At 39.2% G+C, this 26,227-nt stretch overlaps 1 protein-coding gene across 6 annotated transcripts in view; it reads right to left on the bottom strand.

Annotated features, from left to right (window-relative positions):
• The window catches only part of wt1b (WT1 transcription factor b), a 74,202-nt gene that overhangs the window by 10,024 nt on the left and 37,951 nt on the right, over nucleotides 1–26,227 (bottom strand). For 3 of the 6 annotated variants that reach the window (XM_067419309.1, XM_067419306.1, XM_067419311.1), the window contains exons 3-7: nucleotides 19,345–19,394; nucleotides 13,385–13,542; nucleotides 9,893–11,289; nucleotides 7,348–7,470; nucleotides 4,655–4,745 (exon numbers count right to left, since the gene is read on the bottom strand). In XM_067419309.1, coding sequence (XP_067275410.1) covers nucleotides 4,655–4,745; nucleotides 7,348–7,470; nucleotides 9,893–10,280 — 602 coding nt within the window. In that variant the 5' untranslated portion in view covers nucleotides 10,281–11,289; nucleotides 13,385–13,542; nucleotides 19,345–19,394. The remainder of the gene's footprint in view (nucleotides 1–4,654; nucleotides 4,746–7,347; nucleotides 7,471–9,892; nucleotides 11,290–13,384; nucleotides 13,543–19,344; nucleotides 19,395–26,227) is intronic. The other 3 variants (XM_067419307.1, XM_067419310.1, XM_067419312.1) reach the window with 3 other exon arrangements.

Here is a 26,227-nt window from a genome sequence, read left to right as displayed (position 1 = left end):
GACATTGTAAGAACTCAGCTGAACAAAATATATAACACAGGCCTGGTGGTTTTTGGATATTTTACTGCAAAAAAATACTACATAGTGCACCTTAAAAGGGTTAGTTCACCCAAAAATGTAATTGATGTCATTAATGACTCACACTAATGTCGTTCCACACCCGTAAGAGCTCCGTTCATCTTCAGAACCCAGTTTAAGATATTTTAGATTTAGTCCGACAGCGTATCTAAGTGTATGCACACTATACTGTCCATGTCCAGAAAGGGAATAAAAACATCATCAGAGTAGTCCATATGAGACATCATTAGAATCTCTTGAAGCATCGAAAATACATTTTGGTCCAAAAATATAAAAAACTACGACTTTATTCAGCATTGTCTTCTCCTCCTTATTTGTTTTCAATCCTCAAATAAAGATTAAAACTGTTATCAATCAGCGTATTGATTCATGATTCGGATCGCGTGCCAAACTGCTGAAATCACGTGACATTGGCGATCCGAATCATGAATCAATAAGCTGATTCATGACCGTTTGAATCTTTATTTGAGGTTTGAAAGCAAACGCGGAAGAGAAGACAATGCTGAATTTGTAGTTTTTGTTATTTTTGGGCCAAAATGTATTTTCGATGCTTCAAGAGATTCTAATCAACTAACTAATGTCTCATATGGACTACTCTGATGATGTTTTTATTAGAATAGGTAGATCCGAAGAGATCAGAATAGATCCGAAGAGATCAGAATAGATCCGAAGTCGGACTAAATTTAAAATATCTTAAACTGTGTTCTGAAGATGAACGGAGGTCTTACAGGTGAGGAACGACATTAGTGTGAGTCATTAATGACATCAATTTCATTTTTGGGTGAACTAACCCTTTAAGCCGGGTGCACACTACGCGATTTATAATAGTCTTTTACGATCGTTGCTTGTTAGATTGTATCAACATAATCCCTGCTGTAAGCCATGTCACTGTAAGATCTCAGTTGTCATTAATGTCAGATTGTACAATAGCCAAGGCACACTAAAAACTGATACATGCAAGAAAACCAGATTTTTATATCATCAATGAATGACGCCGCGTTAGGCGACAGTGAGCTCCATTACGTGCAGGATTGAAAAGGTGACTACAAAGAAATCTCTAGCACTTATTTTGGTCATGGTCTAGAAAAAGGAAGATAATTTAACGGTCGTCGACTCGACTGGGATAATTCACACTGCAGGATTGTGTGCCAAATCTTCTGACACTGCAATTTCGCCTGAGGTCAAATTTGATCACATGCAGCGGTCATTAATCGGCTGCCGGTGAACGTGTCAAACTAACGACCTAAGACGTCAGATTTTAGCCTAGGATCAGAGGAATTTTTTAGGATTTGCAAAATTTGTCTCAGACGGCCAAATCATGGCCAAAATCACACTGTGTACGCTGGCTTTAGACTTGTTGCTGGGTCAACATATTTTGTTGATCCTGGAAAAACATTCCTGTCCAAAAATGTAATTCCAACCACATCCCTACCCCTAAACCTAACCCTACCCATAAGTTATCCCTAAAATCATAGGGAAGTGATAGATGAATAACACGGATGGAGAAGCACCTGACCCTGCTTGTAAGCCTAAACTTGAACTTAAACTCCCTCAAATCTGATTGGTTGATTGTAATATTGTTCCAGGATAAACAAAGATGTTGATCCAGGAACATGTTGTACTTGGTGAAATCAGGTTCTGCCTTTCTGTTCTCCCCCCTCTCTCCTCCTCTAATGTCTCTGGGGAAGGCCAGGCAGAGAAGGGAAGAAGAATTCGGAGGAAACGGGTAGTAGATCAATGTGAGTGTATTTTGGCCTGCTGAGAGCTGCTGTGCAGTTCTTAACCTTTGTGCAGACAGCAAGACTCACTGCAGACTTACTCAGGATTTATCTGAGCCATCCAGACTGCACAGGCCTCAGTGACGCTCGATTGAGCCCCTCAGTAGTGCCACAGCAAAGACACAATCAGAAATACACATATTTTACTTCTTAGACTAATTAATGTGCCTTTTTAAAGGAATGTTCCAGGTTCAATACAAGTTCAGCTCCACCAACAGGGTATGCTGATTACCACAATTAAGTTGTTGTTGTAAAAACAGCAAAAATCATCTTTACAATGGCACACGTAGAATGGAGATCTATGGGGTAAAACCTTGCATGAATGATTCAACAGTACAAAAGACGCCAAGAGCAACATGTTCCTGGATCAACATCTTTGTTGATCCTGGACCAACATTCCAATCAGATTTGAGGGACACGTTTACTGTTTGTCAAGTTTGGGCTTACAAGCAGGGTCAGGTGCTTCTCCATCACTGTTATGCACCTATCTTTTACCTCTGATTTTAGGGATAACTTAAGAGTCGGGTTAGGTGTAGTTGTAGGGATATGGAAAGGACAACATTCTTGGACAGGAGTGTTGTTCCGGGATCAACAAAATATGCTGACCCAGGAACACGTCTAACTGCAAAATCAGGATGTGCACAAGTATAGCCAAGCAATTTAACATTTTGGCCTAGTTTCACAGACAGGGCTTAGATTAAGCCAGGATTAGGCCTTAGTTCAATTACGGCATTTAAGTAACTTTTATAAACGTGCCTTAAAAGATTACTGGTGTGCATCTTGGGACAAAACAATATTCGCACATATTTTGAGATATATCAGTGCAAGTTTCTTTCAGTTAAACCGTTCAGCATTTTAGTCTGGGTGTTAACATTAGACTATGTGATAAAGTCACAGTAACACTATTTTACATTGTCTTTGACACACATGTAACGTAGTTCCTAAATTTCCTAGATTGTACTTAATTATATCTAAACCTAAACCTAACCCTATAGTAAGTGCATGTAGTTAAGTATTATTAAATTCATTATTATACTGTAACACATACACCTTAGAATAAAGTGCAACCAAAATCACTTTCTGTCATTGATCATGTACAGTTAGTATATGTTCTGATTTTTCAACTCCTGTCAAGACAATGTAAAGCCTATTTATATTTCATGTGACATGAGAAACTATGTTGTTTTGGCAAAACCAGAAGCATACACTCCTAGAACAGTAGTCCCAGCACCACTATTTAAATCAGTGGTTCTCATATTGTTCCCAAATCTGTCTAAGTCTGTGTTAAGCCTAGTTCACACTGCCCGATTTTTGCCCCGATTTTGAGTCGCCGACAGGTTTTGCGAAATCGCAGACAAATGCCCGAGATCACAGGCAAATCGGTGCTCGTGCACGCGAGTGACAATCACGCAGTGTGAATGATCAAATACGCGATCAGAGAGAATCGCAGTCATTCTGACTCCATGCAAGCCATGGAGTATATGACCCATTGTCCATAAGAACATGACTTTTTTTCAGTTGTTTGTATTTTACTAGATAAGGATTTTTTCAAAAATGTTTTACTCTGATAAAAAGCTTGGCATACTACAAAATTTATATTCATAAAATGCATAAATGACCTGGATTAAATGTCTGGATTTTAGTTGTTTTAGTTTGTTTTGTCTTATTTGTGACCCTACACCACAAAACCATCAGCGTTATAAAGGTCAAAAAGGCATAAGGGTCGATTATTTGAAATTGATTTATACATTTATGTATTTATATATCTGAATAAATTAGCTTTCCATTGATGTATGGTTTATTAGGACATAAAAATATTTGGCCGAGATACAACTATTTGAAAATCTGACATCTAAGGGTGCAAACATATATAAATATTGAGATAATCATTGTCCAAATTAAGTCCTTAGTTGTTTATAGTTACGGTTGGAAATTTACAAAATATCTTCATGGAACAAGATCTTTACTTAATATCCTAATGATTTTTGGCATAAAAGAAGAAGTGATAATTTTGACCCATATGATGTATTGTTGGCTATTGCCATAAATATACCCGTGCGACTTATCATAGATTTGTCACAATTAATGTCAAGTCATCTCAAGGCCTCCTTGAAAGATTTCTGGGGCCTTATTCTAGGGAACAACTGATTGTTATATGTTCCCTGTGACATGTTTATGTGCTATTTCCTGTCTCGTGCCATGTTTGTAGTTCTTTGTAGTTTTCTTGTTGATTACCTCCCCAGGTGTTCCTCATCACCTTGTTAATCCTCACATATACTCCATGTTCTATGTTTTGTTTCATTGTGTTCCTTCGCAAAGACCTCCACCGTTTATATATCATTAAAGTCGACCTGCGTTTAGATCCACCTCTCCTTGTTTCTGGGTCTGCCTTCACATTACAACAATATACCGCCTCACGTTTCTGTTTTTGAACTGTCCACAATGCTTGTTTGGACAGTCTGAGGGACCAGTGAAATTGTTTCCTATGATAACTACAGCACGTCTCAAATGTTGCTATTAGATAATATCCAGGAATATCCCTTTATTTCAGCAGTTGCATCAATAATTCATTATATTTTTGTAACTTCTTGTAAATCGTGGCTGCTTCCTCTGTGATGCAATTTATTGCATTTCTATTGTTTTTATTTCATGCAGGAAAAATCCTTTAAGATCTTTAACTTAATTAACTCAATAATTAAAGTTGTAATCATCATACTTATGAAAACATGTAATGTTTAATGGTGTCTGTTATTAAACTGTGTGTAGTTTGCATTGAGTAAATGTGATAAAGAAGGTACCTGTTGAAGGCGTTTCTCAAAAGCAGGGTCTGACTGTCAGGAGGACTGTGGCACCCATAGACAGGCGGTGGGACGGGGTACTGCTGCTCACCTGCACATTCACACAAGCAAAGCACATATTACAACACTCAAAGAGCATATATATATATATATATATATATATATATCAACCATATCTGAGATTAAAATTATCTTCAAAGACCTCATACTTCAGCTTTCCTGTTTACAAGTGAAACAAAGCGTTTTACAGTAGAGCTAACATAGAGTGTGGCCTCGTCTTGACTGCGGTTATCCAAACAGTGCAGGGCTCCCTGAGCCCATAAAGCAGTCAGCAGAGTTTCTGAGAGCACGCTGTTCATTTCTTAGGGCAACAGACTGGGATTCAGTCTCCCGACAGCATTAAAAACATTCTTCTCCACATCCACAATTCTGCTTCCTCCTGTTAGCTGCCTGAAGAAGAGAGCCCATCATTTATGCTAGCATAATTTATGCCTAATGAACTTAGAAACTGTTAGATACAGTGTTTTGAGTGTTTGAGGAAGGAGGCAGAGGTAAAAAGGAGAGCGAGAAGGGAGAAAAAAAATCTGTATTTACTGCCTTGCCATTAAAACTTCATCTGACACTTAACCTCGAGATGATCCTTGCGGTGACGACTTTAGCTCCTCTGTGAGCTGCAGATACAGTGATCTCCAGATATCTATATGTCTTTTGTCATAAATATACACTCACAAATTCAATCCTTGTGAAAAGGAAGTACACTTTAACTTTAAAAAAGAGTACTTATTAAAGAAATATTATACTTAAATGCAAAGTGATTTCAATATTATTCATAGTTTAAATATATAGTTTAAAAAATAAAAAATAAAATAGTTTATTAAATGCAATTAGTTTAACTTAAGAGTGCTTTTTCACCCAACTAAGAATATCTTTATAAGTAATTTCATTATTACTTCTATTGTCTACGAAATATGGTTAAAGTGTACTGCCGAATATGCACAAGCATGTATGATAGACTAAAATATAATGTTATTTCTCTTGAAGCTTTTATGTCATGTATTTAAATATATTTGTAATTATATTTTTGTAAGGATGCAGTGACGATGCACAACAAAACAATATTAAAGGGTTAGTTCACCCAAAAATTAAAAAATTCTCTCAATAATTACTTACCCTAATGTCGTTCGACACCCGTAAGACCTCCGTTCATCTTCGGAACACAAATGAAGATATTTTTGTTGAAATCCGATGGCTCAGACAGGCCTTCATTGACCCCAATGTCATTTCCTCTCTCAAGACCCATAAAGGCACTAAAGACGGCGTTACAAAGCCCATCTCACTACAGCGGCTCTACAATCATTTTATGAAGCGACAAGAATAGTTTTTGTGCTCAAAAAAACGAAATGACTTATATAGTGATGGGCCGATTTCAAAACAAAGATTCGAATGGTTATGAATCAGCGTATCGATTCATGATTCGGGTCGCCAATGTCAAGTGATTTGAGCAGTTTGCCGGTTTGACACACAATCCGAATCATGAATCGATACGCTGATTCATAACCGTTCGAAACTTTGTTTTAAAATCGGCCCATCACTATATGTCGTTTTTTTGCACACAAAAACTATTCTCGTCTCTTCATAAAATGATTGTAGAGCCGCTGTAGTGAGATGGGCTTTGTAACGCCGTCTTTAGTGCCTTTATGGGTCTTGAGAGAGGAAATGACATTGGTGTCAATGAAGGCCTGTCTGAGCCATCGGATTTCAACAAAAATATCTTCATTTGTGTTCCTAAGATGAGTGTTTTTACGGGTGTCGAACCGAAATTTTCATTTTTGGGTGAACTAACCCTTTTAAACATAATAGTCATGAAAGTGTACTCTCTTTGGCCCTGTTTACACCTGACATTAAGATGCGTTTTGGTCTATTGGATCACAAATAGACAATGCTAGATACAAGTATAAAAGTGGACTAAAAAGTTCTGAGCTTGTTTACTTTGCCCATGTCCAGACCAGAGGTAGCCGAAAACGCATTAGACCGGATTGTTTTCGTAGTGTAAACGCTCATGTGATTAAATACATTCAAACAGCCCCAAAAGTCTCCACCTAATGCATGAAAATTAAGTCAGATGGGATGTAAATTTTGTCAGCTGGAGACCAAAGTTAGGTTTGAAGAGGAAAAACGTACCAAGCACAATGTTCTCTTATCATCCCTTATTTCTAACATGCACTCACCATGTTAGACGTGGTCTTGCAGCTAGTAGAGCAGAAACGAGAATTGTAGTTCTCTGTTTGTTTTTCTGTCTCCAGGATTTTATTTGTAAATTGCACGAGCTAATTTCATCCATTAGATCAAAAGATCTGAAAAAGTTCATTCAATTTACCCACCCATAGACCCTCCCCTTGAACAAATCAGGACAGAAGTGGTTAAAAGTGGACAAAAGAGACAGATTAAAAAACTATGTTTAGTGTCTATTTATTGACTTAAGCACACCGGTACTTCTTTTTTTTAAGGGAGAGCAAATTTAAAGGTGAAGTGTATTTCCCACTCACAACATTGGTTGATTCATGTTGCTGTGTTGGACTGGTCAGTATTTATACGTTCCACAGTAATCAACCTACAAATAGCTTACTTTTGCCATTCTTTATTCAAAGGCCTTTACTACTTTATAGGTCACATTGAGAACATATTTTCCTTACCCATTGTGCATTGTGGGGACATGGGGTCCTCGTGTTTGAAGGTGTTGTTGGGGAATGGTGGTGTGTGGTGTGCAGGTGTGTGACCGTAGTTAGGAGCTCCATCTAATGCTACTGTACCATAACCTGTGAGAGAAAGAGACAAAACAATTGTGTGTTTGTTTGTTTGTTCTCAGAAAATCTCCATTCTCCTCATTGGACAAATGGATCAGGTAAAAAAAAAAAAAAAAAGAAATTCACACAATTGTTTTATACTGACAGGCAGAGGAAAAAGTCATTAAAGTTTCATTAAAGTTGTCACAACAAAGAAAAAAAAGGTTTACAAAAAGGTTTCATTTGTTAACATTAGTTAACTACATTAGTAAACATGAACAACATTTATAAACTCATAAACTATACTGAAAAATATATTTTTAACATACTTGTTATACTATAATACCAGTTATATCTGTATAAATAAACATCCATTGGCTGAAAAAAAGTGATAAAATGGCTAAAACCTGTTCTGACTAAAACAAACACAGAAATGGTCTTACTAATACTCCTGACAAAATGCCTTAAGTTATACAATACACATCCCTCACTATCAGAATTATAATTCATGTGAAACCCGCTCGGGGCCAATAAGCTTTCACAATGAATCACAGTCATTATGTCTTTTCCTGAAGTGAATCTGATAATAAATGGAATACAGGGAGACTTGGTCTAATCTAGTCTACAATCAAGTACTGTGATTTAAATTCACCAACACATTTGTATTGTAAGAGCTCAGATTTAAAGGAGAGAAGCTCTTCAAGAGCTCCACATGGTGCTGAAGTCAGACAGCAACACAAAGAAAAAAAAATGAAGATAGATGAACTCTTCTGTGACACTTATATTGTTTTTGTATGTGCACTGTTTGTTCCATCAAATGAACACCATTAAATAAAGACCCATCTTAATATCTAAACACTGCAAAAAAAAACATTTCCTATTAACTTCTTAAGGCTATTTCATTTGACCTTTTTTTAAAACACAAAAAAACCGTTTCAGTATTTATTTGGTTGTTTCACTATAAACTATATACTTTACTCCCTTGAGAAACATTTTCATCTATTTTCCTAATACATCAGATGTCAGAGCATCAATCTTCTGTTTTCACAATAGTTTTAAGGAGACCACAACTGTAAATCTGTCTGGAGCGACATCAAATGGAAGATCCAGTATGTCTATCAAGCATTTAAATGTCTTTATAATGTACTGTTTCACTACAGAAGATAAAACTGAGCACACTGGCGGCTGAATAGTACTGTTACTGTTACTGTCTTTTGTTCTCTTTACATATGAATATGAAGAATATGTGTCTTAGATGTTCACATATTCAAAGTTATTTCAGATAGTTTACTTGTGAATCATATAGTTGATTTTAGATTATTCAATAAAGCAAAGAAAACTAGGTTGCACTTATTATTTTACAGTATGTGCGCTTTCAATGTACTTACAGTGTACTTACCAACAAAAGTACAGCAGTTTCAGGTAACTACATGTGTTTAGTTAAGGTTCAGGTACCTATAGTTAGTGTTATTAATACAGTTAGAACATAGTATGTGCTACCGAAAACTATTTTAGTCATTTAATGAAAGCAGCATGTTTAACTGCACTCTTGCACTTTAATTTAAGGTGTCTTTGTTACATTGTAAATATATTTTTATATAATTATAGTCATTTTAAGTAACTACATTTACTTACTATAGGGTTAGGATTAGGTATCGGTTTGGTTTGGTTTAGTTGCATGTAATTATACATAATTTATAGTTATTACAAGTAACTACAGGTGTAACGACACTGTAAAATAAAGTGTTACTGCAAAAGTCTGTAAAATATGGCCCAATTTACTGTTAATATACAGTTAATAATACGTTTAATAATACGGTTAAGGTATTTTCCATGTTCGATTGTCGATGTTCCATGTCGTGTTATACCAGTCTTTTGAATTATTCCATTGTTTTGTGTTTTAGGGTTAAAAATATCTGTTAACTTAGAAAATGTCCTGGCAGAAAATTACCTTTTGGTTTTTTTTTTCTACAATATGATGTGATTACAAAAGTTATTATTTGAACAATTAAGATTTCTTAATAATTTCATAATCAGGTAACATCACAAATGTGTACATCAATATTTAACTGAATAAATGCATGATTAATGCCCTTTTCAGAAATAATATTTTGAGGGTGATGAGATCCTCCATTAATAATTTGGCATCAACAAAATTCTAAACTTTACAAACACACCTACAATACATTGCAAAAACCTTTTTTGATTTGATAAACTAAATGCACTGTGCAAGTGATCTGTCAAATTTGTTTTTAAATTGACAAAATAAAAAAGGTTATCCAAAATTTGGAGCGTGTAATACATTAAAAAAAGCATGGGGGGACAAAGAGTTGAGATTTGTTTTACACACACATACATTCCACCCTGACGTTTCTTGTTCTTTACATTTTTGACACAATAACAGACACAAATAGATTATGTGGCTCATGAGCCAGGAACGGGACGGCTTTCTCACCCTGGTTGCGCGGGATAGGAGGGCTCTCCATGCAGCCTGGCAGATAAGGCCCGCTGGAGAACATTCTGCTCTGGCTGGAGGGAGAATCAGCGAACGGCATCCCTGTGAGCTGCCCTGAGAAGTGCACGGTGAAGGCCCCCAAACCGCAGTGAGGATCCTCGTGAGGGTCTGCGGGCCCCCAGCCCGGCTCCTGTTTGACGAAGGAGTGGGAGGGAAGAGATCCGTACGAGGAGGCAGGGTGAAAGTCCAGCATCGGTCCCCACTGCGGAGCTCCGCCGACGGGCAGGGAACAATTCGTGTCCCTCCCCGGCAGCGTCGGGACCGCTGGAAGCAGGGCGCTCAGGTCTCTGACGTCCGATCCCATCAGGCCACACGGCTCAGTAAGCATTTAGGAGGATTTTGTTCGCTGCAACACCCTCAAATATCAGCAGACTAGATTTCACAAAAACACAGAGGTCTCCTGTGCTGACAACTACTGGGGGGAAAAAGACTTTAAAATCTCAAAGAAAAAATCTCGGAGGGGCTTTCTGCCCTTGAAGAGGTCCTACAAGGCACGTTTGTCTGCTGGGAAGCGCTGGTGGTGTGGTGGTAGAAATGCATGGGAGTTTGAGCAGGAGTAACTTCACTCTTATCCATTTGTCTGGGACTGTCAGCTCTAAAAAACATCCCACCATCTCCAGAGGAGGAGCCAAGATCTTCACTTCTTCTGTACCTTACTCATCTTTTACTCGAACAGCACTTTCAGTCCTCGTCTGACTAATGCCTGTGAACGTGTGTGCATGAATGTGTGTGTGTGTGTGTGTGTGAGTGGGTGTTTGGGTGGGTGTGTTTTTATTTGCTTATAGCCTAGTTAGCATTAAACCTAACTGTGTAGATGATGTTTCTCAGAGAACAGAATTGTTTTATTTGTTAGTGTTATTTTGTTAACTTGTTTGTTTATTAATTATATATATTTGTTTATAACATAGATGGTTCCTTTAACATCCATTGAATCTATCCATTGCACAAAAGGTTATTTTAGGATGTTCTACCTCTTTTAAGAACTGCTGATTGAAAGTTTCTTTGTGGAACTAAAAGATGTTCTTCTATGGCATGGCTATTGAAACCCTCTTTTGGGACCTTTATTTTTTAGAGTTTATAAAGTCCACACATTTCATCACACATTTGCGTTTTCCTTCAATCTCAAATGTAAGTGCATTATATGTTTAAAGTGTACTGAAATGAATGCAGATAAGGGTCTCCGACTGAAGTGTTGACACTGTGTTCTCCGTGGGGAAGTATAAATGAGTGCTATCTTAGGGATTTGGGTTGTCAAAGTGAAGATTCAATTAAGCTGATGGATGTGCATGGGGATTGAGCAACACTGTTGTGAAATACCAGCACCGTCTGTAGCCTGCCTGTTTGAAAAAATAAGAGATGTGAATAAAGGGGATTTTTACATTTTTGCTAGTGAAAACTGAATCCTGCTTCAGATATGACAAAGATTTCATTCATTTATACGTTTACATATTTACTACTGTTAAAATCCTAATTTTCTTTAAATGTTTTTAATAACTTTCTTATGCTCACCCTTTGTCACTATTTGTTAACTGTTGTAAACAAACAGTAAAATTGTGAAATATTATTACTATTTAAAATAGCTTTTTTCTTTTTGAATATATTTTTAAATGTAATTCATTCCTGAGGTTAAAGCAACATTTTAAGCATCATTAATCCAGTCTTCAGTGTCACATGATCCTTCAGAAATCCTTCTTATTTGCTAAAATCACTTAGTTCTTTCAAAAATATATGTGCTCATTAATGTATATTTACTTCTTTCAAGTAATAATGTATTCTCGTAATTTTATAATATGCCATTGAAAATACATACAGGTGAGGGTTCGGATGGCGGTCGCCATGTTGCCCCTCCATCTTGAAAGTACATTTGCCAAAGAGGGACATACCCGTCAATTCAAGCTTCGCTTTTCGCGTTTTTACACTCGATGGCACCGTGTCGAATGTGAAGAGGAGGATTGCTTGAGGCTGCTATATGATGATGGAGGATCACTCTTAAGCCCCTTTCACACTGCACGTCGGACCCGCAATGTTCCCGGAACATTGCCGGGTCGCCTTCTGTGTGAAAGCAACCACGTCCCGGAATTGATTACCGAATTCGACCGGGGTCGGGGACCTAGTAACATTGCGGGATATGTATCAGAGTCGCCAAGGAAGCGGAAAAGAGAATTAAGACGGCAACGCAACAGGCAAATCAACAAGACAAAAGTAAATATTGGAGTGGCCTTTCCAAGATGGAGAGAGCTCATGAGGAGCAACGATTTTAAAAAGAACGCCGACGTTTCCTGCTTTCTTCTCGACAGGTAATATTAATTCAGCCTATTTGTGTATATTGGAAGTTTTATTGTTGCTTGGCTAATTATATCATGGTGTGCTGTGCATAACACTAGAACGACGTCTAGGATAGTTTTCCTCCTCGCGTCAATGATGAAAAAGTATTGTTTACCTTGTAACATAAATCCGTGTTCTATGACGGATAACATGAGATTAATATTTTAATTGCATTTTAATTTGTTTGCCTTACGCTAGTGATGTCGTACAATATACAGAATAACGATAGCACTGATAAAAGTTACTTTACTAAGATTAGCTTGCATTCGTCTGGGAACCTGACAGCTGATGTTAGTAATGAAATGGTAAAAAATAACGAAAACGTAAAACTATTATTCATTTTACATAGATTAATTTGATAATAGATCATTTGGCAAATTAAATAACTGCAAATTATAATAGTTTTCAAAAGTAACCTCATCACTTGAAGCAACACTCACCGAAGAGGTCGAACTGGAAGCCATGACTAAATCGGCCACCGTAGGAGTTGAAACGAAATCGAAATTGAGAGGAACAGAAACTATTATTCACTGGATGGTCATATACCTTTTCACCACTAGATGGGGGAAAATATCACACAGTGTAGCTTTAATGAATAGAAATGATTTGAAATAGAAATCTTTTGTTACATTATACCATCACTTCTAGTAAATGTGATGCTTCTTTGCTAAATAAAAGTATAGAAATATTACTGTACCCAAACTTCTGAACTGTAGTGTATATAGTTATCTATTTGATTTGTTTGCTGCTCAACACAAACAATTCATGGTATAGATTTGTTAAATGTATGAATATGGTCTCAGGATGAGTCCATGTATAAAAGTGGCTGTGAATCATTTCGCATGTTTGAGATTCCTGATAACAGCTTGGCAGGTTTTGCAGAGCGTGGCGCTCTGGAAGCTTTTTGCAGGAAGCGTGTTTGAAGTTACCAAAGAGGTTTAAATTGCTTAGTGTTCCTACTTTAAGCTTTCTCAGTTAAACAATTACTCAGGATATGTCTCAATTTGTTCTGGGCTTAGGTTCAGTCCCAGTGAAGAATGTCATCCAGTGATGACATGTCTTGTGAAGAAGGTTCAGTCTAGCCTTCTGAGATCACCCCTTCTTTACCTCTTCACCCATGGACATCTGGAGTGCTGGTCTGAAAATGTATGAGCTTCAATTTGTGAGAACTCTGGAGGTGTATGACTGAGACAGTCCAGAAGAGCCAAATCCATGCATCATCTGTTTTATAACAGCCAAATAATGGGGAATTCCTCACTGGAGACCTGAAGAACATGACAAAAAGCAACCCGATTTTGCATGGCATTTGTTTAGAAATGTGTTGAGCAGTGCTCTGCTCTTTGTACATAATTAAAGAAAACTGTGATAGACCATCCAGGGAGTTTCCCTGCTTACGGCCCGAGACGAAGTGGTCAAGCCATGCTAAAATACACAATATAGTAACAGCTGTGACACGAGCACAGCACTCAGTCGCATACTACTTGTCAGGGAATAAATCTTTTTAAGTGCAAAACCTAATGAATTTGAGAAACGTGCCAGTGATGATATTCACTATGTAATACACCCAGATAGCATGGAGAGGAGACATTGATGCAAATGCTGATCCAAACCATCATTTTGGTTGAGATTGAAATTTCAATGTTTAAAGTGTGCTGGATGAGCATTGAAATTTTGATGAAAGTCCACAGCACACATGGACAGTGCAGACAGTGACACTGAACTATCAGTGATTTGTAGTTGAAATCTCAACATTACTTCCCCATTAAAGGGGTCATATTATGAAAATCTAAGTTTAAGTGCTATAATAATAATGTGTTTGATTTATATAGCGCTTTTCAAGGCACTCAAAGCGCTTTACATTGAAGGGGCGAATCTCCTCAACCACCACCAATGTGCAGCATCCACCTGGATGATGCGACGGCAGCCATATTGCGCCAGAACGCTCACCACACACCAGCTGATTGGTGGAGAGGAGACCGAGTGATGAAGCCAATCAGGATATGGGGATGATTAGGAGGCCATGATGGACAGAGGCCAATGGGCAAATTTGGCCAGGATCCCGGGATTACACCCCTACTCTTTTTCCGAAAGACATCCTGGGATTTTTAATGACCACAGAGAGTCGGGACCTCGGTTTAACGTCTCATCCGACAGACGGTCCCGGTGCATCTACCAAACCGGTGCATCTACCATGATCAGGTCCCAGTGCATCTACCAAACCAGAAAAAGTGAAAAAGGACAACCCAGTAACCTTGTTTTTGTAAGCCTTTTTCTACAAGCATGTGAAAAAATGAGCCGCTCAGATTTCTCTCCCCGTATAACGTAGGAACGGGATCTTAAAGGTCCCATGGCATGGATTCTTTTATTATTTTATGTTACGTTTATGTTTTTTACATTAAAAAAAAATTCATAATTTAGAAATAAAAGGCATTTTTTCTTTACTGATATTAGCCCTCTGGCTGGAATGCTCTGTTTCAAGGGGCGGGTCTGCTCTGAGACTTCAGTGAAAACACCCACTGTTGTGATTGGCTGACATCTTTGCATTTGAAATGAGATTACGTGCAGAGGGGGCATGGTTTGTTGAGGCGCGCAGCAGCAGCCCTCACTGTCTGCCAGTCGAGAGAGAGAGAGAGCTGGGGAAAGATTGCTGAGAAAGTGTTATTGTACCAAGTTGTTGAGAACACATGTTTATTTTGTTTGTATCTGAGAGATCTGAATAAACCTGAGTGAGCTTTGCAACGTTATTTCTCTCACAAAATGCTTTCACCACAGCTAACAGCAAGCACGACATCAACATGAATACAGTAAGAGCTTCTGTTGAGCATAATTACTAGAGCAGCATCATTCAAACGGCAGTTTGGGCAAGTGTGCACTGCAGATATACGTCTGATTGACAGATCCGAACATTATAAAGAGTTTTCTTTGATCGCTCTCTGTAGTTTAATCATTTAAATAACAGATTTGTTTCATGCTGCTAACAGAAATGACTTGAAGTTGATCGTTTTAGTCACAGACTTGATTCACTGATGCATTAAGACGGCCATCGGCGGGACTGACAGTTTTAAAACGATTTAGAAAGAAAGTCTGTGTGAACTTGAATGATTAGCTACACATCAGAACTCACTGATCCCAGATCAGGCATTAATGAACACTGTTACTCACTGTTTGTGGCGGTGCTGTTGAATCCATATGATAAAGCCTGTGCTGACATCGCGACTGATAAACTGAATCTATTCTCAGGGCGGGTAAAGCAGAGGAAGGGGAGGAAACCTTTCCTGGTATGACGTCATAACAGGAGAATTCAAGATCAGCTTGTCTGAGCTCTCATTTTCTCAAAGGCAGAGAAAGACAGCCAGAATTCGGTTTACACCGATCAACATTTCTAGCCACTTTGGGGACAATATTCAGTCTAGGGGAACTCATATTAATGTTGAAAAACCTCATAAAATAAAAAATTCATGCCATGAGACCTTTAAAGCTCAAGGATGGATCAGTACCAACCATTCGTGATCGGCTTTACTAACGGTGTTAATTCAGTAACGAGTAATCAAACAAATTTCCTCCGTTACAACGCCATTACCGTTACTGAGAATAAAATGTGGCGTTACTATAATTGAGCTCACTGAATCAGTTTTCATCAGAACAGGCGTGCTCTGTCAGCGGATTTGCAGCTATATGTGTGTGTGGTGTGTGTGTGTGTGGTGTGTGTGTGTGTGTGTGTGTGTGTGTGTGTGTGTGTGTGTGTGTGTGTGTGTGTGTGTGTGTGTGTGTGTGTGTGTGTGTGTGTGTGTGTGTGTGTTACGTCTGCGACCGCATTTTGGTGGTTTTTCTTTTCCCCCCCTTTATTGTTCTCAGCTGTCATTCATTCTTAGGTTCGTGATTGGTTGGTTTGCCCATCAATCATCATTTGTCCAAGAGAGATCCCTCCCAAGGAACCAATCAGAACTCATCTCACCTGTATAAAGATCTGGAAACAACTGGAGGAAGGGAGAGGCGTGATTTCTTTCGTTTGTTTTGACCATTTGTAACTACTTTCCCCGATTGATAGTTTGGTTTTGAAACCTTGTTTTGAAAGACATTGTTTTGGTTACAACTTTCTGTTTTAACCTTTGACTTGTTTGTGGCTTGTTCACACTGCTCATTTCGGACCCTGAGCGATGGGATAGTTTCAGCATGTCATGTGACCTACATAATACAACACGTAGTATTTGAAATTGTTTATACACACCAGGTAAGGAGCGGTTGCCACCTTCTGTATTTATGTTTGTTAGTTAGTGTAGCTTAGTTGGTTTAGGTGTTTATTTATGTCTTTATTTTTAAGATAGTTAAGTACTTCAATTGATAAGTTAGCTGGTTTTTGTTTTGTTGATTTCTTTGCTTTAGCACCGCTCATAGTCCCACGCTTTTTGTTCTGTCTTTTTGTTTTACTATTTTGTATATATATATATTCTGTAAATATTCTTTTCTATGATCACTATATTACTTTGTAAATCAATCGGGTGTTTGTTGGTTTATTTATGATTTTTGAAATTACTAAAAGAGTTAAAAGTTTAAATCTGCCTCTGCCTGATTCATCTTGTCATACATTTATCAGTAACTGAACCCATTCTATTCTTTCATTTTATTTTACTTTAATACATGTTACCAACCCTATTACTCCTAGACATATCTTTTTTTTTGGGGGGAGACGTAACAGTGTGTCTGAGTGAGTGTGTGAGTGTGTGAGTCTGTGTGATTTTTTATTATTAATATTTTCTATTTTTGTTATACTATTCTTAAGGACCATCCTTTATTTGTAGATTTATTTTGATGGCCAGTTGGGGTCTGTGCAATAAATATTACAGTTCTAAACAATCTATTTTGTTTTATTGTTCCACTATTGTACTGATATTTACAATAATGTATTGAATTTGATAGGTGTCTCTCACATTGTCCCACAGCAACATAAAAAATAGTGTAGATTAGTGTACAATGTTTTATAATAACAATTTATTCTATTTAGTGTCCATTTCATTCATTTAACATTTAATATTGGGGGCATCAAAGTTATTTTACATATTTAAACATTTAAAAAAAGCTATAAACACTTGTCTGTTCTACTCATTTCAACTGACTTGTGAAAATTGGTTTAAAAAAAAAAATCTAAATTATATTAGAAACTTTTGTTTTTGTTTTCCAGTAACAGAAATAGTTACTTTCCCTGCTAATGAGTTACTTTTATTATAGAGTAATTCAGTTACTAAGTCAGCTACTTTTTGGAAAAAGTAGTGAGTAACTATAACTAATTACTTTTTTAATAAAAAATAATAATAATAATAATATTTTATTTGTAAAGCCCTTTTCATAGTTAAAAACAATCCCAAAGTGCTACACATAAAACAAATAAAACAAAATTAAAAACCGGAAAGAACACTTAAAAAAAAAGTTAGCAAAAAGTAAAAAATGCTTTTTTTAAAAAGAAAGGTTTTTAGTTCTTTCTTAAAAGAGTCTATGGCTTGAGGAGCCCTTAGGTTTTCTGGAAGGGAATTCCAAAGACGCGGTGCGGCTGAGCAGAAGGTTCGATTCCCCCATAGTGCGGAGCTTAGTTCTGGATGGTTGAAGAAGGGCTTTGTTTCCAGAACAGAGGTTGCGTGAAGAGTTTTGTGTTGCGACGAGTAGTTTTAAAGTAACGTTCCCAACACTGGTGTTCTGATAAGACGTTAATGAATCCTATCTGGAGTGAAAACAGTCGCTTCATCTTTTGTGTGACAAATAAACTTCATAAAATTAATCAGTAAAGTTTTGGCTATCATTTGGACAGGATCCGCTACAACATGCTTATATTTATGGGCACTGGAATAAAAAAAATGTGGGTATGTCCTCTCCTAGAAAATGTTTTACTGATGTAGATTCCATTTACATTAAGTACAAATATATTGTAAATATATTACGGAAATTACAGAAAAACACAGAATTAATTACAATAGCAATAGTTGTAGGCATAAGAAACATGGCATGAATTTGAAGCAAATCGATCCGAGGTTCGAATCAACCTTTTGCCGAACTTGCTCTACTCCCATTTACCATCACATATCATTTATTTTCAATAAAAAATAAGAAAATATTATAAAAGTGGAAACAAAGCATCTAACATGTCTTTAACAGGTCATGAAACCGATTTTAACAGAATAATGTGTTGAACATCATGGAAGAACATCTGTTAGTTTTGAATGTGGGAGAAAACTAGTTAACTTTTTGCTCTATTTTCAACTTCCTGGTTTAAATTCGTCTTCATGTCATAGGCGTGACGTTTTCTCGTATTATAGTACAGCGATGACTCATTGGTGTCTTATAATTATTCATGAGACTGCGTGTCTTTATCCTATGAGAAGATGCCTTGCTTAATTCATGACAGCATGCATTGATAGGCAATTTTCTTTGACCGGCAATTTAAAGGGTGAGATTGCTTACAGTAAGGAAGAGGTGCATTAATGGATCAAAAACCAGTGATTGTTTTGCTTTGTTCATGAGTTTCTGCTTTGCCAATGTTCTCTTCAATAGGTCCTGAGTCTACAACACAAACACGTTTCACCCACACAGTGAGCGTAACCACTCTTTATCCAGCCATTTACCCAACAAAACGGCTTATAAAAACTCATAATAAGTTTATAAAACTCATAATAGGTTATGCAACAGCATGTTTTCGATGCAGAGAACAATTTGCGAAGGGCTGTGCATTTAATTATCCACTGAATTATGTATTTTTGTAACGATGAGCTTACTAAACCATGTGTATATTGTGTTGCATGTAACTTTAACGGCCCTTTGCAGCATCCGTGTGTGTGTGTGTGTGTGTGTGTGCGTGCATGCACGTGTTTGTGCTTGTGTGTGTGTGTCTGTCTCTTCAACAACAAAGTTTTCCCATTCCTTCACAATACACTGAAAAGGACTTTCTTTCTGCTTTCTGAACATCTGCTATGCGACTCGTTCTGGCTGTCTGTCACATCACTAATCAGTTCTTCTTCTGTAGCGTTCATGGGCACAAATATTACAACATCTCAAAAAACAACATCACATGTTACACTTACCGATATAAGCTCTGCAATGTCTTGTAACAAAGGAAATACCCTTTTCAAAGCTGCAAAGAAGAAGGGAAAAGGGGAGAAAAAGAAAATAAAGGAACTGTTCCATAAAATAGGCAAAGCATTTCATAATCCAGTGACTAAATGTATCAAAACGTTAATAAAGGTCAAAGCTAAAACATATGGTGAAATACTTTGTATGTTAAAAAAATAAAAAATAAACATCTGATAAATAATATCAGTATTAGTAGTGCTGCCTGGAAACTATTACTTCTGCTTTTTCTCAGGATTCTTAGGATTTAAAGGGATGGTTCATCCAGAAATTAATTTTCTGTTATTATACTCATCCTTGATACCAATCTTTCATTTGAAAGCCACGTTTCTAGCATCTGTAAAACCGCATTCTATCATCTTTATTTTTATTTTTTTACGTCCTGATGTTGCTAAGAAAAAAAAAAAATATTTTATTTTTATCTTAAAAATATATCTAAATTACGGCACATGCTTTCAATGCAAAATGCTGAACAGTTAGTACATGCGTTCATGAGCTCAAGGCTAGATTATTGTAATGCTCTACTGGGTGGTTGCCCTGCTCGCTTAATAAACAAACTCCAGCTTGTCCAAAATGCAGCAGCTAGAGTTCTTACTAGAACCAGGCATTCGCAGGGGCACCGGGGGACAATACACTTTCAAAGGGGCGGGCCTCAAGTCCCCCCGGCCCCACCCTTGTGCACGCCACTGTAATGGGGTCTCCCCCTTTTCATAAGTGTGGCAAGGGGGGCGTGGTTCAGCGAGGTCTGCAGCGGGAGAGAGGGCCGCGGGACGAGCGGTAAGTGAGTGGGTTGGACGCAGATTAATAACACCTGTCTCTTGTTCTAGTAATGAGCGCGGAGATGGGATAAAACACCAGCGGAACCAGAGACCGGGGAGAGAGAGAGTCAGGACGGTTGATGCCCAACACAAACAGAGACTGAGTTACCGGAAGCCGGAAGTGCCGACCCGGAAGTGATCGCTATTATTTGAGTCTGAGAGAAGCCACACTGTTGAGTGTGTTTGACGTTATTGAGTTATAAAATAAAAGTGCATCAACCGTCTAGCCGACCCCCGTGTCCTCTTCCTTCCTCACATTCACGAACTTTGCTACACTGGTGCCGAAACCCGGGAAGGAAGCAGGACAGCGCCGCCGCCATGACAACGCCCTCCGCCTCGCCATTTGCGGATGTCCTCAACTCCCTCGCGGTCCTCCACCAAGAACACCATCAGGCATTGCTGGACCTTCGGACCGAACAGGAGCGCCGCTTCGAGGCGATCGTCCAAGGCCAGCAAGAGGACCGCGAGCGGTTCCGGAGCTGGATGGACCGGGAGGTTCGCGCCGAGGCCGCCGGGCGGGCCAGCGCACCGGTTCACGTGCCCCTCCAGAAGATGGGGCCGGAAGACGACCCGGAGGCCTTCTTGGATCTGTTCCAGAAGGCCGCGGAGGCCTGCGGGTGGCCCCGGGCACAGTGGCCGGTGCGCCTCATCCCTCTACTATCCGGCGAAGCCCAGGCGGCCGCGCAACAACTACCGGTCGCGAACCTCCTGGACTACGACGACCTGAAGAGGGCCATACTTCAGCGGGTCGGCCGGACCCCAGAACAACACCGACAGCGTTTCCGCTCCCTGGAGTGGGGTGAGTCCGGTCGACCCTTCGCATTGGCCCAACAGCTCCGGGACGAGTGCCGCAGATGGCTTCTGGCCGGCGGCAGCGACGTGGACCATGTTGTCGATCTGGTGGTGCTGGAGCAATTTATCACTCGGCTCCCCAGGAAGACCGCCGAGTGGGTCCAGTGCCACCGGCCCACGTCGCTGGAGACGGCCATCAACTTGGCGGAGGAGCATCTGGTGGCGTGCCCGGGGGTCGGCGAACCCCCATTAACTTCTCCCTCTCTCTCTCCCCCCTCTCTCTCTCTCTCTCGACCTGTCCCTCTCCCCAGGTCCCGCCCTCCAGGCCCTCCTCGCGTCCCCCCCAGAGGCCGGGGTGGGATGGGCCCTGGTCCGTCTGGGAGTTCGCGGGTCCCGCCCAGGGGGGCGGGGCCGCTGGGGGCTGGTAGTGACAAGGTCTCTGGTTCCGCTGGTGTTTTATCCCATCTCCGCGCTCATTACTAGAACAAGAGACAGGTGTTATTAATCTGCGTCCAACCCACTCACTTACCGCTCGTCCCGCGGCCCTCTCTCCCGCTGCAGACCTCGCTGAACCACGCCCCCCTTGCCACAATAAGGTAACAACGAAAGCTTATTTCCAGAATAACACCAATATCTAGTGACAGATTAAAAGGCTGCTAATTTAAATACATACTGTATGTTCCACACAATCAGGGCCTGGTGATTTATTTATATCAAACGATTTAAGTGCTTTATGGACATCAGAACTCTTGAAATGTTCAAAAATAAACTCCTCCTTTTTAAAATAACTTTCTGCACTAACAACATCACAGTTTGAGTGTATACAATTTTGTGAATCAAATAATGACCCGGAGGCAACAAAATGCTTGTTAAAATAATTAAAGGTGGCCTAGAATGAAAAATTGAATTAACCTTGACATAGTGAAATAATAAGAGTTCAGTACATGGACATCAAATACTGTGAGTCTCAAACACCATTGCCTCCTCCTTCATATGTAAATCTCGTGAATCAAAAACACCACAGAAAAATAAGTGATTCTTAACATAAGGCCAACCGTGACACAACCGCTGGGGATCATTTATATGTACACCCTCAACATTTGCATCTGTCCAAACATGTTCATTGTCAGGCTGAACTGACAGTAACTGGGACTGCAGGTTAACAAGACACTGGAGGATAGCAAAAACGGCAGCTCTCATGGACACACGTTCAGGCTGTACAGGGGATGTGAGGACTTTTCATATGTCAACATTCATAGTTGAGGTTTATTATAATCGGATACCACAACAATTTATTTCAAAATCGTTCGTTTGTTCGGCCCATTTCAAGCAAGCTCAGCGTCTTAAACTGAAGAAAGGGGCAACTGTATTCCTGCAAGTAGTAAGTAATGATTTATCCACTTATTGACTAGCTGTTTAAACAATTTCTGATTAAATTGAAAGTTTCTTAGAGAGACAGCATTGTCTAGATGACGTAAGATGCTAGTACAGTAACAACAGGAAACTCCAAGTACCATACAAAACTAAATAGTGTGTCTAATGACAGGTTATTATTATTTTATATTACAAAATACAACCGTAGATACGTTGCTTACAGATCGTTCACTCAATCTTTCTAGCAAACGTCACCTTTTCCACCATATAAGTTAAAACGACAGTCATTTGACAAGGCTATTCATTTATGTAATAATTGGCAACCGCAAACACGCAAGTTCTTTCTTGCGCGCGGATGATCTGAAAACACCAATAAACAAGTAAGCTGCATTTTAGCAATCTCCATTTGAGATGTTCTGCTTAAAGGGGGGGTGAAATGCTGTTTCATGCATACTGAGCTTTTTACACTGTTAAAGACTTGGATTCCCATCCTAAACATAGACAAAGTTTCAAAAACTAATGTTGGACGTTTGATAGAGTATTTCTGTGTCAAAAATACTCCTTCCGGTTTCTCACAAGTTTCGGAGAGTTTTTTATGGTCCTTGTATGGGCCGTACGGGCTCTTCTCCCGGTAGGGTGCGCGCGCGCATGACTAGAGCGAGAGAGGAAATGCACGCCCGTAAACACTCTCTCAGGTGCAGATCCAGTCGTCCGTGAACACTTATGTCAGTTATAGTCCGCGCCGCGCTCCACTTTATTCCTATGGTTGACGTCAAGCGACTTCAAGCTTCACAACATCGCTTCAGTCGCGTCTCAAAGTGGATTTCCACGCCACTGCTGTCACAGGACTTCACCAAATCATACCAAAGAAGTGTGTTTTTGACGGAGCGGTCCCAGCGATAAAGGTTCGGTCCTGCTTTGGAAGCAGCCGGTGAGTAAAACTGCTTCAAATGTCTGTGCTCTTGGCTACCGTCGCATGAGTAAACATCAGTAAACGACACGATCGCGTGCTTCGTCATTCAGATGCGCTAACGGACTCCATTGCTGTTCTCTGTATAACGTTACACTAGTCTGACGTGCAAAACCGTTTTGCTTGCTACTGCTAAGGTCTAACGTTAGTCGTATACAATAGTCAATAAACCGAATCATGTCCTCTTAAACTGCGAGTAAAGACACAGAAATGTTGACAGGCCACTAAATACAGTACATACCACTGAGACGGACGTCCTGATGTTGCCGTTTCTCCTGTTCAATTTATTTCAGCCTCAGATTTGATTGTGGATCATTATCTGTATTAGCTGAGATAGCCATGGGTTTCTCCACGATTGAGGACGTCACCGCTTTGTTCGCGATCGTCATTCTTTAGCTCCGCCCACACAATACGCCTCCAGTCGCTCGTTTTTTTCCGGAAAGACTCGGTACAGCCTATATTTCTTTTATAAATATAATAAAACTAAAGACTTTTCGGAGATATGAAGGATGCAATACTACTCTATAGGTACTCAAGATTGACATGAGATTGACTGAGCTGCTTCGCTGAACAGTTGATCTGCTGTGTGCTGTGAACTGCTGAAATAAACCAATCAGAGCAGAGCTTGACATTAATATTCATGACTCTTCCAAATAAGGCAAAAACAGAGCATTACATCCTAGGCCTAAATAAACCACATACCCTCTATGTAGATATCAGAGAACAATTTAACATATTGTTTCAAATCATTCTAGGGCACCTTTAAGCAGATGATAGAAAAAATGTGTTAATAATTAAAATATATAATTGTTACTTATTATAATTGTTAATATTTAAAAAATATAATTGTTACCTATTATATACTTTATATTCAGCCAAAATGTCTTGCGGTTATTAGGGCCCAAGCCCTGAAAGGGCGCAGAGCCCTATTGTTCTTCTAAGGATTATTATTAGGGCCCAAGCCCTGAAAGGGCGCAGAGCCCTATTGTTCTTCTAAGGATTATTTTTTGTTATTATTATTATTTATTATTTTTTTACGCGACTATTTGGGCATTTTTGGGGCCCTTCCCATGCTCGAAAACTCTTGAAACTTTGCACACGCATCAGAATGCGCGGCCATCAGGGCCGGGCTGAGGCTGGGACCCGGGCGTGGCAGGGGGGCTCGACAGCGCCCCCTAAAGTGGGGTCTGAAAACGGGGCCTATAAATCAAACACACTTGCACGTACACATATGAAACTCGGTACACATATAGAGCTCATCGGGCCGAACAACTTTCGTGCTCTAAGTCATGCGTCAGCACAACAGGAAGTGAGCTATTATGGGTTGTTCGGAAAACGCATGCTGTGGAATTTGCGATACTCCTCCTAGACGATTCACCCGATCAGCACCAAACTCGGTCAGCAGGAAGTCAAGACACTGAGGATGCTAAATTGCGAGCAACTTTTTGATATCTCAAACGGTTTGGCCGTGGCGAAGAGACGAATTTATGGCGAGAAAAGGGAAACAGGAAGTGTGTAATAACTTCTGCATACATTAATTCATTTTGATGAAACTTCAGCTGTGTGTTCGTTGTAAGAGGCCGATCACATGGATATGACTTTTGTGAGTCAAAGTTATAGCGCCACCAACTGGCAGCAGGAAGTGTCACTTTTGTCCAAAGAGGAGGGTTAGTTTTATCTACATTCACCAAACTCGGTATATATATAGTACTTTTCGAGCCGGACAACTTTCTAATTTACTGTCATTAGCTCTGACCAACATGAAGTCAGATAATTTGGTTGGAAGATAACACAAAGTGGAAAGCGAGCTCTGAGTTTTTACCTTCTCCTCAAAAGCGATTCATTCAATCTCCTCCAAACTCGGACAACATGAAGTAAATATACAGAAGATGCTAAAATGCGAACGGTTATTGGATATCTCAAACGGTTTTCCCGTAGCAAAAGCCTAAAAAACACAAAATAGGGACACACGTGCCTGGTTCATAAATAAGGCTATACTCCCACCTGCTGGTTATTCTATATATCACACTGGCTGTTTTTCTGTTTTTTTTTTCTGTTTTTTCAACACTTATGCTCTCCCTTAAATGACCAGTAGAGGGCAATATTGTATAAGTTTTCAAGCAAAAAACCTTGCCTCTCTGGGTGTGTGAATGGTTTTCTAACCTGGTGGGGACTTAAACCTGAATGCACACAGACTCATTGGGACTTCCCAATGGGTACAAAAGCTTATAAATCAGACAGAATGAGTTCTTTTGAAGAAAGTTTTGTGTGATGGGTAGGTTTAGGGGCAGGAGCAGTGTAGGATGACAGAATATATGGTGTGTACAGCATAAAAACCATTACATCTATGAGTCCCCAGAAAGATAGTGAACCAGACATGAGTATGTGTGAATGTGTGTGTGTTTGTGGGTGGGTGTGTGTGTGTTGTGGATGGGGGATGGTGGATGGGCTTAACTGATAAGAGTTGCCTGCAGCATACTTCAGCATTACTACTGTGTGTGTGTGTGTTCGTGTGTGCGTGCGTGTGTGTGTGTTCTTTTTTCTAGCCTGGTGGGGACTTCAACCTGAATGCACACAGACTCATGGGGACACGTGTCACTGATTTCTACAGTGTGTGTGTGTGTGTGTGTGTGTGTGAGCCACTCTTCTGTCTAAAAAGATTACCTCTCAATGCTGTGCTCTGGCCTGCATTCAAGGATAAAAAAATTTATTCTGGGTTTGAATAAAAAAATGAATGTATAAAACCAGTTTATTTGTAGGGCATTGACAATATTGTTTTATATAATTAGTTAAATAATTGTGTTAATACAAATAATTATTAATAAAAAATATAAATATAAAAAAACATTACTAACAAAAGAAAAAACCCATTTAATTGTCTTT

The sequence above is a fragment of the Pseudorasbora parva genome, chromosome 16 (assembly GCF_024679245.1).
Source record: "Pseudorasbora parva isolate DD20220531a chromosome 16, ASM2467924v1, whole genome shotgun sequence".
NCBI lineage: Eukaryota > Metazoa > Chordata > Actinopteri > Cypriniformes > Gobionidae > Pseudorasbora > Pseudorasbora parva.
This window is presented reverse-complemented; position numbering and strand designations above follow the sequence as displayed.